This window comes from Pinus tabuliformis, chromosome 8 (assembly GCF_031772625.1).
Source record: "Pinus tabuliformis cultivar Carrire ecotype Pingquan chromosome 8, CPIR1, whole genome shotgun sequence".
NCBI lineage: Eukaryota > Viridiplantae > Streptophyta > Pinopsida > Pinales > Pinaceae > Pinus > Pinus tabuliformis.
Genome location: NC_142294.1, coordinates 160,624,638 through 160,641,042, shown reverse-complemented (window position 1 = coordinate 160,641,042; position 16,405 = coordinate 160,624,638). Strand labels below are relative to the sequence as shown.

At 33.9% G+C, this 16,405-nt stretch overlaps 1 protein-coding gene and 1 long non-coding RNA gene across 4 annotated transcripts; both read right to left on the bottom strand.

Annotated features, from left to right (window-relative positions):
* Positions 1-490: 490 nt before the first annotated feature.
* On the bottom strand, positions 491-5,030 carry LOC149234635 (uncharacterized). Its single transcript, XR_016246096.1, has 4 exons — positions 4,904-5,030; positions 3,696-4,469; positions 3,155-3,220; positions 491-1,384 (listed from the first exon to the last, which is right to left on the bottom strand). It is a non-coding gene; the product is annotated as an uncharacterized LOC149234635 (long non-coding RNA).
* Positions 5,031-7,376: 2,346 nt separating this feature from the next.
* LOC149234634 (putative cytokinin riboside 5'-monophosphate phosphoribohydrolase LOGL1) lies at positions 7,377-9,259 on the bottom strand. Of its 3 annotated transcripts, none has more exons than XM_089371897.1 (4): positions 8,901-9,259; positions 8,661-8,731; positions 8,148-8,268; positions 7,377-7,554 (listed from the first exon to the last, which is right to left on the bottom strand). In XM_089371897.1, exons 1-4 carry the CDS (start codon positions 8,956-8,958, stop codon positions 7,493-7,495), a joined length of 312 nt encoding a protein of 103 aa, XP_089228023.1. In that variant the 5' UTR covers positions 8,959-9,259; the 3' UTR covers positions 7,377-7,492. The 3 variants fall into 3 exon arrangements, with proteins under 3 accessions (XP_089228023.1, XP_089228022.1, XP_089228021.1); XM_089371896.1 differs by having other exon boundaries at positions 8,148-8,210; XM_089371895.1 differs by having other exon boundaries at positions 7,420-7,814.
* Between the last annotated feature and the right edge of the window lie 7,146 nt (positions 9,260-16,405).

The following is a 16,405-nucleotide window of genomic DNA, read 5'->3' as shown; positions in this document are numbered from 1 at the left end:
TGTTTTTCTTGTATATATTGTATTTGATGGTTAGGTTAGTATTTTATTTTATATTTAAAAATTTAGATTGCAATTATAATTAGCAATTGTATCACATGTTGTATACACCCTAAGGTAATAACATAGGGAAGAATAACATGTTGTATACGCCCTAAGGTAATAACATAGGGAAGAATAACATAGATGAGGAAAATATGACATGTTGTGTGATTTACATAAGTTAATGCCCCTAATAACATGTAATAAATTAATTTAACTTTACAAGAAATTGATAGTTTAGTTGTTATAATATACTTTTTAATATAAGAAAATTAAAATAAATTTATATTGAGAATTTGTAAATTATTACAGTTGTGATATTCAATTTTCATTCAATAGTCAGGTGTCAATTTTCATTCAATAGTCAGGTGTAGATTGATTTAAACGCTCTAGTTACCAGAGATTAAAAAAAAAAAACACTAAATTCCTAGAGAAAATCAACTATCCGCAAAATTATGGCCTACCAAAACAAAAAAAAAGGAATTTGAGAAACTCTATTAATGGTTAATAATTTGCCAATTGACACTATACTCTTCTCCTAAGAGGCTCAATCTTGTTCACCACATTTTGATTTTGAACTCTAATATATAACTATTTAAATATATATATTTAAAATATTTTTTTATTGATATAAAATGTTTTCAATATATAAAATAAATAAAATAGATGCATTAAGTTGGGAAAATATGTAACATTAAAAACATTTCGCTTCACTAAAGTACCTTGATGTTATTCAACTTCCACTTAAATAAACAAGGGAAGCTGCGAGGCAGCAAGTCCCTGCGGTGTAGGATTCTTTTTGCCTGGCGCGACGGAGCCAGTGGGAGTGCACAGAGAGCTTTCTTTTGACCCGGAGTTATGTAAAAACAAATCAAAATATATGCAAGTGGGAGTGCACAGAGAGCTTTCTTTTGACCCGGAGTTATGTAAAAAAAAATCAAAATATATGCAAAGGAGTTAAATGCGACTCAAAGAAAAACATGTATAAATAAAACCTTCAATGTATTGGGTAGAGCCCATGGCACTAGATTGCACTTGTACAGGATGAAATTATAACAGCTTGCACACCTGCGGATGTGCTCCAGGAATATATGGTGCCTAGAAAAGTGGATGTCTAATGGCATACAGCATGGGAAAGTCATTATGGCAATACCAAGGAAGCTCGGTCTTTACAGCGCGCTCAGTCCCTACAGCGCAATACGTAGCAGCCTAGAGCTTCAAAGAGATTCTCTGGGATTTGGGCGCTTAGTCTCTACAACGCGCTCAGTCCCTACAGCGCAATACGTAGCAGCTTGGAGCTTCAAAGAGATTCTCTGGGATTTGTAAAGCCCTTGTGGGCAAAGGCCTGCAATGAGAAAATGGGCTATGTCTTTATTTATAGCAAGTTTTTATTTAGACTTATTCTTTTGCTCCCTGGTCATCTTCACCATCAGCTCACCATCAGCTTGTAGGATAACACTTTCCATCCGTTTTTTTAATAATATATCATTTTAAAACTATAAAAAAATTCATAGAAACTATGAAGGCTTAGGTAAAAGCAGTAAAATGTATTTTACAGTGTCAATGAACACAAGCATCAGTTGGCTAACATTTTGAATTTCTGTGTTGTAAAAGCTTACCTTTTAAGCTTTTAGTTGGCTAATATTTTGAATTTGTGTGTTCTATTTTAGATGAATACATGCAAATCTTGGAGCACTTCTTTAAAAAACAAAGAAACATTTTGGGCACTATTTTGAATTTGTGTATTTGTGTGTTGTATTTTAGATGAATACATGCAAATCTAGGAGCACTTGTTTAATAAACAAACAAACATTTTGGGCACTATTTTGAATTTGTGTGTTGTATTTTAGATGAATACATGCAAGTCTAGGAGCACTTGTTTAAAAAACAAACAAACATTTTGGGCACTATTTTGAATTTGTGTGTTGTATTTTAGATGAATACATGCAAATCTAGGAGCACTTGTTTAAAAAACAAACAAACATTTTGGGCACTCGTGCCTTTCATTCATTCAACACCCAACTTTCATTACATTTCAAAACAATCCTCCATTACCACAGCAGGCAATGATATAAAATGAAAAAAACCAGGACCTTTTGCCAGAGCATCTGGCTTTACAATAAATTCAATATACTGAACATAGAGTAACAAATCATAAGTACGTGGGAAATATTATGCCAGCCTTTGATTAAATAATGCACTTTAAAGTTCTGGAGATGCTAAAGATAGATAAAGCCCTTAAAGAATAAAGCATGTTCTTTGCTTCTTTCTGCGTTTCTTTTGCTTTGGTGGTTGAAGAACCACCTTAATTGCGGCATCAAAAACAACCTTAACATTCTGCAATAAAGGTAAAGCCAGAATATCTTCAGGAGATTTGAAAATAGAAACCAATGCCAATCTGATCTAGGAGTGTACTCGAATGGACGGAAACTGATAAAAAGGTTGTCAACGAGAATTTAATACAAACAACAAGGCACATGTAATTAGATTACAGGAAAGGAACAACTTCGAGACAGCCATAGAAAATGGCATTCAACTAAACACCCCAGGCTAATCTGTAACAGAAAGGGAGAGAATAACAATTTTCTACATTGCGTTCAGCGAGTAGTTGCATGCACTTCAATACAATCCTAGGGCTTGATTTCAAAATAGGCCTGCAGATAATGATTACATGCACCTAAAGATGACCCACTAGGCCCACAACAAACACAGAGCATGATCTGAATTCTTTTTGGTACTATTAGATTGACAGGACTATTTGGTCTATCTGATCTGTGCTAAGAAGGTTGTGATTCCCACTAAATCAGCTGTCAGAAAAGTTCTACAAAAGAAACTATAACTTCCCCTCTGACCAACTTAGTATATCTGATCTGTGCTAAGAAGGTTGTGATTCCCACTAAATCAGCTGTCAGAAAAGTTCTACAAAAGAAACTATAACTTCCCCTCTGACCAACTTAGTACCTCAAGCTTTGAGACATATGAGGTCAATTACCTTAGGAAAAATACCACTATCCCCATTCTTTGTAATGATGTTGCAAGTTTATATGTATTTGTCATTTAAAATTAATGCGTTTTTCCCTTGATATACCTGCAAAATCTCTCTCCATGGGCATACCTGTTGTGTTTTAGAATTGCATTCAATGTATGCTGCAGCCCTGATTTGCTTCTTCAAATCTTCACCCTGCCAAGACAGAGATGTACATTGGTGTAAGTTATTCCTCAGAAATAATAAGGTACAGAAAATGTAAATGCTATTGTCAAAAGCCAATGTGATTGTTCTCACTAGGCTCCCAGAATATCAAAACTTAGAGGGAAGTAACTGGATAAAGTATGACAACAGTATATCAAAACTTAGAGGGAAGTAACTGGATAAAGTATGACAACAGTATAATGAATGATAGATGCACAAAACAATCAACATGGCCATATTCTACATAGGAAAAAATAATGCTAGAACCCATGTAACTCACTTTTCTTACTAGCAAACTTGAAGGACATAACAGCTGAGCAAGGAACTCAAGTACCTAGTCTCCATTAAAATTACAGTAGAATTATCCTCCAGCATGCTCATGATGGTAGACAATACGTTATAGGGCTGAGAAAACATTATAAAGATTTTTTTGTCAAGGAAAGACTAGTGAAATATAGGAGGTTACCTGCAACATCTGCACATCTCTTGGCCTTTGAATCATAATTCCTGGAACATGCATGGTTCCAGAAGGAGCTGGACCACTGACAAGCAACTCAAGACCATTAGAAGAAAGCATGTACTGACAAGCAACTCAAGACCATTAGAAGAAAGCATGTTACTAATTCCTGAAGAAACCATCCCAGGAATTCTTGCTGATCCTAATCCTGGCAATGCCATTCCTCTGCGAAGTCCACACATCATTCCAGTGCCATTTCCTGGACCACTGACAAGCAACTCAAGACCATTAGAAGAAAGCATGTTACTAATTCCTGAAGAAACCATCCCAGGAATTCTTGCTGATCCTAATCCTGGCAATGCCATTCCTCTGCGAAGTCCACACATCATTCCAGTGCCATTTCCTGCGGTTGGCACTACAAAATCATTTGAATTGGGTAAGCCAATGATTGGAAAACCAGCAGAAACAGTGACAGCAGATGGTTGCAGGCTTCTTCCTGCCACCAGTCGATTATAATGTTGCAACCATTGTTGTTGCTCATCAATGGAGACAGAGATACATAATCTAGCCATATTAGGCACATAATGATACATTACCTTGCAGCGGCTCCAACGTTCGGACCTACCGATGGAGCTACCAAACCAGAAGTCAACTGCACACTGTTCGTCTCCTGCAACAGAGTAAGTCCAGCTGACATAGGCTATATCCCTGAAGATGCTCCTATCCCAGCAAAGGATATGAAAACTCCAAAACGAAGGACAATATCAATGTAACACCAGATTCCTGCATGAAACACAATGAAGTGTACATGTGAATACTTATCAAAGATCCCCACTGCCTGCAATATTTAAAGCATCTTAAACCTTGAATTTTGAGATAGACAAAGCAGATCATCAAGCACAACCCAAAAAACCATTGTCAGATAATCTTAGGAACTACTTCGATAATGATGAAGCATAGACAGACTTCAAAATATATAGTATTTGCAACTCAGATGGCCTTGCCATTGGAAACTTCCACTGAGAAAAAACTCATGTTGCCTAAATAATGTAAAAGTGGATATTGATAAACCAAAACTGGAAATGTATGCCATCGTACATGAATAAAGGTTGCCATGACATACATAATCACAAGAAGCTTCCTCTCTTGAATCAATTAGGAAATTAATATCAATATTGACTTCCTTTATTATGTTCAATTACTTAGCTGTGCCTTACCTGTTCCAGCTGAGAAATGCACTGTTTTGCACCAAGACCTTGCTCTACAAGAGAAACCTCCTTAACTGCAAAGAAGAATCCAGTACTGGAAAACAAAATGGAAAGTCAATATTAAAATATGGAGAAATTAGTCTTGCAAAGAATAAAGAGACTCCATATTTATCAAAAAACAATACGCCAAAGACCTTGCTCTGTTCCAGCTGAGAAATGCACTGTTCTGCACCAAGACCTTGCTCTACAAGAGAAACCTCCTTAACTGCAAAGAAGAATCCAGTACTGGAAAACAAAATGGAAAGTCAATATTAAAATATGGAGAAATTAGTCTTGCAAAGAATAAAGAGACTCCATATTTATCAAAAAACAATACGCCAAAGACAAAATCCTTCTTATAGAGGTTTGAAACGCTAGCATGAAAAAACTTCATATAAAGACATATCTCAGCACAAGAAAGTGTCCATGGAACTTTTGAATTAAGATCTTATAAAAATCGAGAGATGACTGCAATGTGCAAAAATTACTTTCCAAGTTCCCATCTGAACTACAGTCGTTCTAATAACAAAGGTTGTGTTTGACAGTTATTTGGTACATTAGCTGAGTATTGCTCCACATTTAATCCACATCCCAGTCGTTCTAATAACAAAGGTTGTGTTTGACAGTTATTTGGTACATTAGCTGAGTATTGCTCCACATTTAATCCACCATCCCTGTAATAATATAGACTACATTTGATATTTATCAGGTGTACTTCACATCTATACTATAGAGTATAACATGAACAGATTTCAAGGAAGAAACAGTGTGTAATCATGAACACTGATGTTTCAGGTGTAACCCATCATCCATCATCATAAAAACAGGAATAAACTTGTGTGTCGATACAGTACAGTTAAAGATATCAAAATATGCAGAGGAACAGGTACAATCAAATAAATGGAAATATCAGCTTAGATCTATGGGTTTCATAGGTAAAAGTGTGAATATGAGGGTTAAAGGGTCGGCTAAAGATTAGAAATCTGTTTAAAAAATTCGAGTTACAGAAAAAGAAAGGCTTATTATTGCAACCTGAAAATAAGAGGTTGAGTAATAAAGTAGAAAAGAAAATAAAGTGGATGGGTAACCAAATAGAAATTAAATGAAAAGAAGTAAAAAGCCAATGTTTAGAAGGTAAGTTTTTAATGTTAAAAGGAAAAGTAAGGGGTGAAAAAAAGTTGAATGAGATTAAAAGAGAAGGGCAATGTATACTACACTTGCAGCGTAGATCTGAACAAGCATTTCCTTACTGCATATGTATTAGGATGGGAGCACTGTTCAGAAGCATATGTGGTAGATAGCATCTGCTTTACAAAATAATGGTTTTGAATAAGGATCGCAGAATGTTTAAACTTTACAGTTCTCTTTACATTGCAGTTTAATATTTTGTTTGCAATAAAACATCTGCCAACTTTTGTTGGACTTAGAAGGGTAACTTCCAGTTGTAGCATTCTGCATTTTGATTGGAATGGTTTTCAGACTGATGTCAGAGTTCAGATAATATTCATCTGTGTTTTTTCAATACCCACATAGGAACCTAATTCCCATTAAATACAGAGACTAGACCATTCATGAAATTATGCATTTCAGTAACTCGTTGATAAAATATGGCTACTGAATGTTGTAGAAGTTGGGTCAAATCAGTTCTGTTTCGCCACATAATCACAGCCTGACTTGTGTCAAACAAGTAAATTTTTGAATTTTTTTAATCTCAAGCCTGCAGTTCTATGGTATCAAACAAATATTTCTCTTTTGAGTTGTTTGGAAATTACCAGCAGCCAAGATTTGTTCTAATTTAGCTTCTATTCTATTATCGGCTAATCAATACCCATAGAATCCTTCTCTTCCACACCGAATTCATTTTGGCAAATATATCTCCTGCCTTGGTCTAGTCTTATAATATGTCTAAGATATTCAGTGAATCCTTGACTTTGTTTATATAAATTTGTAGATGCCTTTCCTTGTCAATGCGAAAACATTGACTGGAGTACAAGAGGTTGTTTATGTAGTAGATAGATATTGATTTTGGCTTTGTGGCGTATTCCCTGCACTAGAGTCGATTGCAGTACTTCAGGTCTGGGATCCATTCATATACATGCAACAAATAGAAATGCATTTCAGATAGCTTCACATATGCAAGATGGGGCATAAATTATAATCTATAACATGATAAATATTCGAGGAGCATTGCTTAATACGTAGTTGAAAAAGGATATGGCTGTGACTGTGTCAATGGAGATAACTGAGAACTGCTTGCAGGAAATTGTTGTTGTGATTGAAGATACCGGTTCTGTTGCTGTTGATGTTGCTGCTGTTGATGCTGTTGGTGGTGCTGCTGATGCAGTTGGCAAACTACATGCACATAGGCTTGATTATGGTTTTGACTTTGAGGTTGAGGATACTGCTGGTTACTATGCCCTTGCTGCTGCTGAGGCTTCTGAAGATGAGGCTTCTGAAGATGATGTTGACTAGAAAAACTATGATCTCTGATTTGTTGAAGAAACCATCTGATTAGAGTAGACAATGTTCACGCCATTGAATGAAGAGGCTGTCTGACCATTATTCTGGCTGGCCTGAAGTGGAAGCTCTTGCATAAGCATCTGCAACTGCTCTTGACTGGTCTGTAAACCCAAGCATACACAGACACAGCCTACAATATTAAACTTCAACCTACAGAAATGGAAGGCAAGTTCTAGAGATATCAAAGACAGCAGCACTTATAGATTCCACTTTAACTTTAAAGGTATTATCTGCTTAAGTTACAACTAAATGGTAACAACATTGTGCCCATCAGAAATTGTAGTTATAAATCCTGGCCTTGGCAATGCCATTCCTCTGCCAAGTCCACACATCATTCCAGTGCCATTTCCTGCGGTTGGCACTGCACAATCATTTGAATTGGGTAAGCCAATAATTGGAAAACCAGCAGAAACAGTGACAGCAGATGGCTGTAGGCTTCTTCCTGCCACCAGTCGATTATAATGTTGCAACCGTTGTTGTTGCTCATCAATGGAATCACAGATCATTATTAACCCGAAATTTCTCTCAAAATATAAAGCAGCAACAACAAAACTATAAACCCTCTCTGAGAGTTGATCCAGTTTTATTATTAGAGCTTAGCCTCATCAATCTAGAACTCGAAAATAAAAAACAGAGAGAAAATTCTTTAATATCAGATCATTTGAACAATGACGAAACTGGTATAAGGCCTTACTTCCATTCTTTGCAGAAACAACAATATGCCGCGCCGCGGGCTTGATAAATCCTTCTTCCACACCTTTATCGAACAAGGCAAGCAAGGAATTGTAGCATCCATCAACATTCAGGAGACCTACCTAGAAAACAAATCCAAGCTACTATTTTCATCAAGTACATAGGATGCCATTCTGCTTATAAGTTCCTTTAAGCATGCAATAGGTATTCAGCTTGGAATTAGCCTTTGATTATGGAATATTATTTCCGATATGAATTGTGTGAATTTGCAAGAAACGTCCAACGTCATTATACAGCTTCTTAAGTCCCTGATGATGGTGAAGTGACCACCTAACCAAAACGTTGGACATTTCCTGCAAATTCACACAGTTCATATATTATATATATTATATACAGCTGTGAAAACTTATGTACTTTAATATTTCAAACCATCTAACCCTTTATTCCACTGCCTACAATGGCAAATTCATGCAAGCAAATTAGGGAAGATTCGATTATTATTATGGATAGATACCGGCTTCTCATGAATGCCAAGCTGTGACCATGTGATCATCTCTAAGAGCTCTTCTATTGTTCCATAACCACCTACAATCAGCAGTAGGTTGAAACAGCACTACCTTATTAACAACTCTCTGTGATTAAACCAGGACTAATCTGAACTTCAAGAATCTTGGATGGAATTCGTAAAATTCCACATGTGCTATCGATAATTGTTCATTGAAAATTCCTTAAGACTTATATTAAAAACACACACCTGGTAGAGCAATGAAAGCATCTGCTTGACGTGCCATTTCTGCCTTCCTCTCGTGCATGTCTACAACAGTTTTCACTTCACGAACTGTCTCCCCAGATATCTGTTACAAAAACAGACCACCAGATGGCACTTCAAGTGAGATCCAGACGAAAGAGGAATCATAATTATAAGCACACCCTGCTAAAATACGGAGCCAAACTTGCCAAAAGTGTATCAATATTTATGAACTTTTACAGCAACTTCATCACTATATATTTGCAATAATTGGCATCAGTGTATGCATGACAGAGTTTATACTCTCAATTTTATACAAATCAGGCTACAGGTTGAATGGATATGGAATAAAACGCTGGTATGAAGAAACCCGTACTTACCAGAAATAATATAGAAACAAACACACAAAAAAACAAAACATTTAATCTAATGTTAGCATTAGTTTTGGTTTTGAAAATACTCATCGAGCAAACCCATTAAATCCAGAAATTATATGAACAAAATAGCCTCATATAACCTTTTTTGCTTTGGGAAGAGGCCAAATAAGATGAAAAAACATCTGATTGGTTAATTGGTTCATTACTATAATTTAATAGATTGAATAACACTATTTTATATTATTTGATACTTTCAATAACAATATTTTCTCAACCTGGAAAAAAAGAAATTATATTAATTTGAACATAAACTAATACTAATTACAAAACTGATTACTATAGTCCCGTCCCATCCTATCCCGCAAGCGGCAAGGACTAATAACTACTTCATAATGTCATACTTGCAAATAGTTCACTGATTTCCGATTCAATATATTGGGCATCTATCATGATTTTTGTTTTCTATTTATTGGTATCCATCCAACCAAGAAACCCTTCTCTTCCTCCTTTTGATTATCTCTGAAGAAATGGAATGTTGTGCATGGTCGTGAAACAATCTTCACAACTGGCGGTTCGTAGAAGCTTCAAATCTATAAATTTATTCGTGGGACCAAAGCCTGCTCAGGACTTCCCTAAAGTCGTGAAATGAGATGTTTTTAATTAATATCATTACCATCAATCCCTAAAGTCGTGAAATGAGATATTTTAATTAATATCATTACCATCAATCAAACGAGGAGAATTTTGGAACATGTTTCGCCCCACCTCTGACATGGTAGTGGTATGCAGACTTGCTAAGTGTTTGTTGGCCACATCAACCATGTTATCCGAAACATTTGGCCAGCTATAATACGATGGTCCCTAAGGCCACCAGATCCAATGTACAAATTTCACGACATACAGGACAATTGAAGGTAAAGTAGTTGATGGGTAAATTAAAATTAAATTTCCATAAAGCAGGTCATGACCCTGACTTTTTTTATCCAACTCTTCCCTTGTGGAGCAAGCCGCAAAGGCTTGTAATTGGATCAAAGAATGTTCCAGAAGTTGGAAATGTCACAACCTCTATGCATGGTGGGAAAAATGTTGTTGACATTTGCATTGTGATTTCTTCCGAACGTTTCAAATACACGCTTGAACTAAACTCCACAAGTTTGGAGGTGTGAAATTTTTCTCCTCATGCGGAGCTTCGCACTTCCAAACCCGCAAAGTTAAGCTCCCCACCTCGGCACCTCTGAACTCTGCATTGATACTCACTATATTTTCTTTTTTCACATAGGGTAATAAAAGTAATGTAAATAAGTGTGATGTGATAACAATGTGTGGTATATTTTTAGATGAAAACAACCATTTTTCTTGATTTGGTGTGGGTAGCTTGAGTCTCAAATTAATAATAGTAATAATTATAATTATTCTCCATAGTCTTTCCATTATACAATTGATGTTTACTGTAAGCTATATATTTCTTAGTGAATTTATTTGTTGTCTCTAAAATTACTAGTATATTTCGGCCTTTTAGCAATAAACATGGCAAATAATTTTGTTGCTATGCCACATGATGCAAATAAAATTCACATAACATACAACATGCTGAAAAGAAGACTACAAAGAGAGAAGAGCTCCCACTAACCTGACTTGAAACATTAGGTATTGATAACCGATAACCACGTGAGGAAAAGAAGACTATAAAGAGAGAAGATCCCTCGCTGACTTGACGATAATATAATTGTCTACACTTTCTTTGTTTCCATTTTAGGTCCCAAAAGGAACACAATTTTCATTTTTTTATTTCATATTGGGTAGGAACACTTGGTCGGATTCTCGTGATCATGAGCATTGTGCAAAGTGCGGAGGTGGCTTCGTACTATGTACAATGAAAGCCACCTTCGCCCAATGTTCTAACTAGAAATTACCCTAGTGTGACAAATGAAGCACCAAGCGATACAGTTGTGCAAAATTTTAATTCCATCTGAAAATCTTTATAAGGCTTGTTTTTATTGTCAGATGCACCTGCCAAGATTAAGGTTGACCAAAATATTTATTTTGGATTCCCACTTGTCTTCCCCTCTTTGGTATCCAAATTTAATGGCAGTAATCTCATCCTCCATCCTTTCCTTATAATTATGATCATGCTCTTCTTTCCATCATACGCAACCATGGAATTACATGACCCAAAATCGAAGGGGCTATTGCTCTAGAAAGGTGTGGAGGAAGTTTTCATTGTGCAGAGTGCGAAGGTGCGACTTGGAGAAATGATTGCAGAAATAGAGCCTTCTCAAATAATGACAAAATGTAAATCTCGCACAAAGAGGTAAGGTGATCCAAGTGGATATTGGTGGCCACCCACCAATTGCACTTGGACCCCCACCATTGTTTCTTTCAGTTTTTTAGTTTCCTTAATTGTAGCACAGTTTACTATTTTTAGTAATTTTTCGGGTCCTAAACTTAAGAAGCCGTTTTGAGGCCCTAAACGACGTTTTTTTGGAAATCTACTGCGAATGCTATTTTAATAAAATCATCTTTTCCGTAATAATCCTTGGAGATATCTTTCCAACGGTGTATCATGCGCGTCAACGGAGATAATATGACCGAGTTAAGACCCCAGGAAGTTGGCTATCCAACTAACCCCAACGAGGCCCATAAAATCTTGGTGTTACATCTCCTTAGGTTAGGGTTTTGGTTGTTTAGGGTTTTCTCTTATTGTTCAATAATAAAAAGCCCCTTCAACCTCATTGTAATACAGTTCAGAGGCATGTAGCGGCCACATCTCTTCTCAGAGATAAGCTACCATCGCTTGAGCTAGTTTATTTCCACTTCTGTGTGTAAGCATATTTTAGTATTTTACGTTAATGAAATGAAGTATTATTTCTGTTGCATCATTGTATTTATGGTTATGTCTGTAATTTGTTGTGTTCCTATTTAAATCCGAATCATAAGGACTATGTTTCTATGCAACTATTACCCTTTGTTGATTATATAGTAATATAATCACTTCCTCCTATACTTTTTGAGGTCAAAACAAATGTCACACAATACGTGTAACATGCAACAATTTAAAATGATAATATGAAGATCTTGATATCTATCTATATGTAGATATTGTTTTCAAAGTGGTTCTATTCATTAATGTACATTTCCCTCATAGTTGTGCTTGACCATAATTGCAATGGATATGGATACAGGTTTCAGCTACTTTAAGAAACACCCATACTTTCTGAACTCTAGGTATATTGGCTACTTTTGTCTGTTCTTGTACATTCTTTTGTTCTAGTTTTATTTTTAGTTGTTTTGTTTTTTATTTGGGAGAGTAACATTTTTTTTCTTGTGCTTTCCTCCTCAATCTTTTTGTCAGATGCCTTTGTTTTCCTTTTTCCCATTCAAATGAATCCTTTATGTAAAAATTCCTTATGACTTGAATTGTCAAACATAAAAAATAAATAAAATTCACGCTTATATTATAATCATAACAATTTGTACTAACTCTTTTATTACATTGTACCATCAAATTTATATATATATATATATATATATATATATATATTTAATGATGTAGAGTTTTAAATTTTCAACATTAAATATGATTAAATGAATGTTAATGTTCTTTATATATTTTTAAATATGATTTAAAATATTTTATAAAATATGCCTAAATAAAAATAAACTATATTTGTCCACAGGGTTTTGGATAGATGGTGATCGGGTGCTCTGTTAAGGCACTCCTTGATGTGAAGTCACCAGTGCAATTCCCCGGCCCAATCAGGGTGATATATTGGACATGATAAAGATGTAGTCTTGCCAAGCTTACAATATATATATATATATATAATTTTATTTCTATAAATTCATATCTTAAAACAAAACAAAATGCAATATGAATTTGTATTTATATGTTTTTCCCTTATAACAACAAAACAAGTATGAGTATATTTAACCTTTTAATGAAATATTGTTCTAATAAATTATTTATCGATATGTTTGATCATTTAATGACTTACTTATTGAGATAAAATTAATGAATTATTTGAGAGAATATTGAGAGTGTATATTTCCATAGTTATTAGTTATATAGGGTTGTCATCACTTCCTCCTAGACTTTTTGAGGTTTAGGCAAATGGCATTATACTTCAATAACTATAAGTGTAACATGCAATATATAAAAAATGATAATAGTGAGTTTTTTAGATTCTATGTATATATAGATGTTTCCAAGAGGTTCTATTCATTATAAGTTGTCCTCATAGCCTAGCCCGACCATAATCGTGATGGATGTAGACATAGGTGTCAGTTGTTTTAAGAAGCACGACACTTTAGCTCGCTTACTCATATTTTCTTTACTTTGGGTATTTCATTGTGTTTTCATACATTTTTCTATTTTGATTTTACTTCTAATTGTTTTGTTGTTTTATTTGGGAGAGGCAACAATTTTTTTTTGTATGCTTGTGTTCCTCCTCAATCTTTATGCCATATGCCTTTATTTTCCTTTCTTCATCTAATTGAATCCTCTATGTTTGAATTCTTTATAACTTGAATTATGTATCGACGTCATCTTTCTCTATTAGTTGCTTGTTTGTTTTTTTTACCATGCCTCATATTGGAACAAGCCAAGGTTGTCAAGGTCAACATGGGTGGCATGGAAAATTACATACAAGTGTCCAACAAAATACTAAGATTTTATCTACCATTCATTGGGAGCACACCCACTAGTAGCTAGGAAAGAATTAAATATTGCATAAATGGAGGCTTAGATGGAGAGGAATTTTCTCTTAGATGAAAAGTCTAAGGAGAAAGTGGGCAATGGGGTCCTAAACACTAGCAATATTTGTAGCCACCACACTAAATATTTGCAGACTATCAACTTCAAGTGGCAAATAAAGACAATTACGAGTAAGGTGATTGTGGAGAGGAGTGAAGCCCAAAAGGAAATCATACTCTACATTGATGTCTTCTAGCTACAGATAAAGAAATTGGACAACAAAATGTCTCTCTTGGCCAATAAGATTGTTGAACTAGACTTCTAAGTGAAGCCCAATAGGAAATCATACTCTACATTGATGTCTTCTAGCTACAGATAAAGAAATTGGACAACAAAATGTCTCTCTTGGCCAATAAGATTGTCGAACTAGACTTCTAAGTTTTAATGGAGGAAAATGAAACTCTCCTTCAACTCAATATATTTAAATGTCAGTCTAAAAATTATGCTTTTTTTCCCTGAAAGTTATGGAAATTTCGGCCATATTTTGTAAAAATCTCGCAGGGATTTTTCTAAATCCAAGTAAAAGCTCACAAAATTTTCAATTTTAGGTGTCCTAGACGTTTTTGATGGTGTTGAATCCATTTCTACTATCAAAAACATGATTTAAACACTGCATCTACAAGATTTTTTGAATTTTTTTTGCCCAGATTCCGGCCACTTTTGGTCGTCTGGGCAATTCCTCAACCTCCATAGAGGACTCCTATTTAAATTGATAACTTTTTTTTTCTATTATTAAACAAAACTATTTATAAAATAGACTATATGACTCTCCAAAATAATATTAATTTTTTTATTATATTATTAGATTATAATTATTAATATAATACTTTTATATATCCAGTTAATATAATGTAATATGTCATACACAAAATTCCATTTATAAATATATAAGTATATTTTTAGAATAAAAGATAATTAAATTTTTCAAAATGATAGTTAAATTCTTAATGTTTGACTCACTAGAGCTAGAAAGGGTTGAGTTAAAGGTCAAACATTTCTAGGTTCACAGAGTGTCTCCATTTAGGTATCAAATGAAACGAAACCTAATGATGTTGACATATACCGAATCGGTAGGCTCCCCACCGATTAAAAGTAGCGCAGATCCAAATTTATTGGTACACAAATATTTTTTAACGGTTGAGAATCTTGATTTCGTTGATTAGAGGTGAGCCATCGCAATCAAATCAAATGAAACCTGACAAATTGACAAATTCGGTACGCTTCTCACCCGCTTACCAGATCTGGACGATTCTGGAGATCTAAAATTTTATTTTTTCAAAGGTCTAAAATTTTGTTATTACACAAATGATTTTTAAAGCATGGGATATCTGGTTATTTTATTTTCTTTGAAATGGTAATTTGGGTTTCAAATTTGATTGGAAGTATGTAAAAAGTTCAAAAAAATACTTTGTTTATAAAACTCGATCCTCGGCGATTTTGATCACTTCTAAATTCATTTAAATCATGAATGTTACAAAATAATTAACAAAACAGAGAGGACAATAAAGCATGAGTGTCCAAACATTTCTCAAGTCAAGGTGGGTCGAGTTTTTATGGGCATAGCATCAGTGAGGTTTTTGTAATGGCAGTGACTAATTTATAAGTACTTTATTCTTGGACTACGAGGATTTTGTAATGGCAGTGACTAACTTATAAGTATTTCACTCTTCGACTACACTTACGTTAGCTAATTTAATTTTGAGGTAAAATATTTGTTATTAATTATCAATCGATGGATTGTATATTTGCGAAGTATATTTGTATTATATATGTTAAGAATCAACCATCAAATTTTTTTGGGTGTAAGTTTTAACCATAAAACTTATTTTTTTTAATGATATATATATAATAAAATTTAATTATATATATATATATAATTGACATTAAAATATTTTACATAACATGTACATAGAGACATTTTATTATGGAGATTAAAATGAATTTTTTATTATTAATGTATTTTTAAGTATATGTCAATATTATAAAATATTTTATTGATAACCCACATTGAATATTTTTTATATAAGACATTAAAACATTTTATTTTAACAATTTTTTTGTAGATATAGATATATATGAAGTTGATATCAACATAAATTAGTTAACATAGACCTTCAAATAATTTTATCAGGCAAATTAAAATGGTTTTTTATTATTAATGTATTTTTAAGTGTATGTCAATATTATAAAATATTTTATTGATAACTGACATTGAATATTTTTTATATAAGACATTAAAATATTTTATTTTAACAAATTTTTTCTAGATATAGATATATATGACGCTGATATCGACATAAATTAGTTAACATAGATCTTCAAATAGTTTATTTAAATATCTGGTTGAAATATTTTTTAAAAGTATAAGATTTAAACATACA

Coding starts and splice junctions, on each gene's coding strand:
- LOC149234634 (XM_089371895.1), bottom strand. CDS start 8,958: ATGCACGAGAGGAAGGCAGAAATGGCACGTCAAGCAGATGCTTTCATT. Junction 8,732..8,900: donor TGCTTTCATTGCTCTACCAG/GTGTGTGTTTTT, acceptor TGCTGATTGTAG/GTGGTTATGGAACAATAGAA. Junction 7,815..8,147: donor TGTTTCTGCAAAGAATGGAA/GTAAGGCCTTAT, acceptor ATGATTGTGCAG/TGCCAACCGCAGGAAATGGC.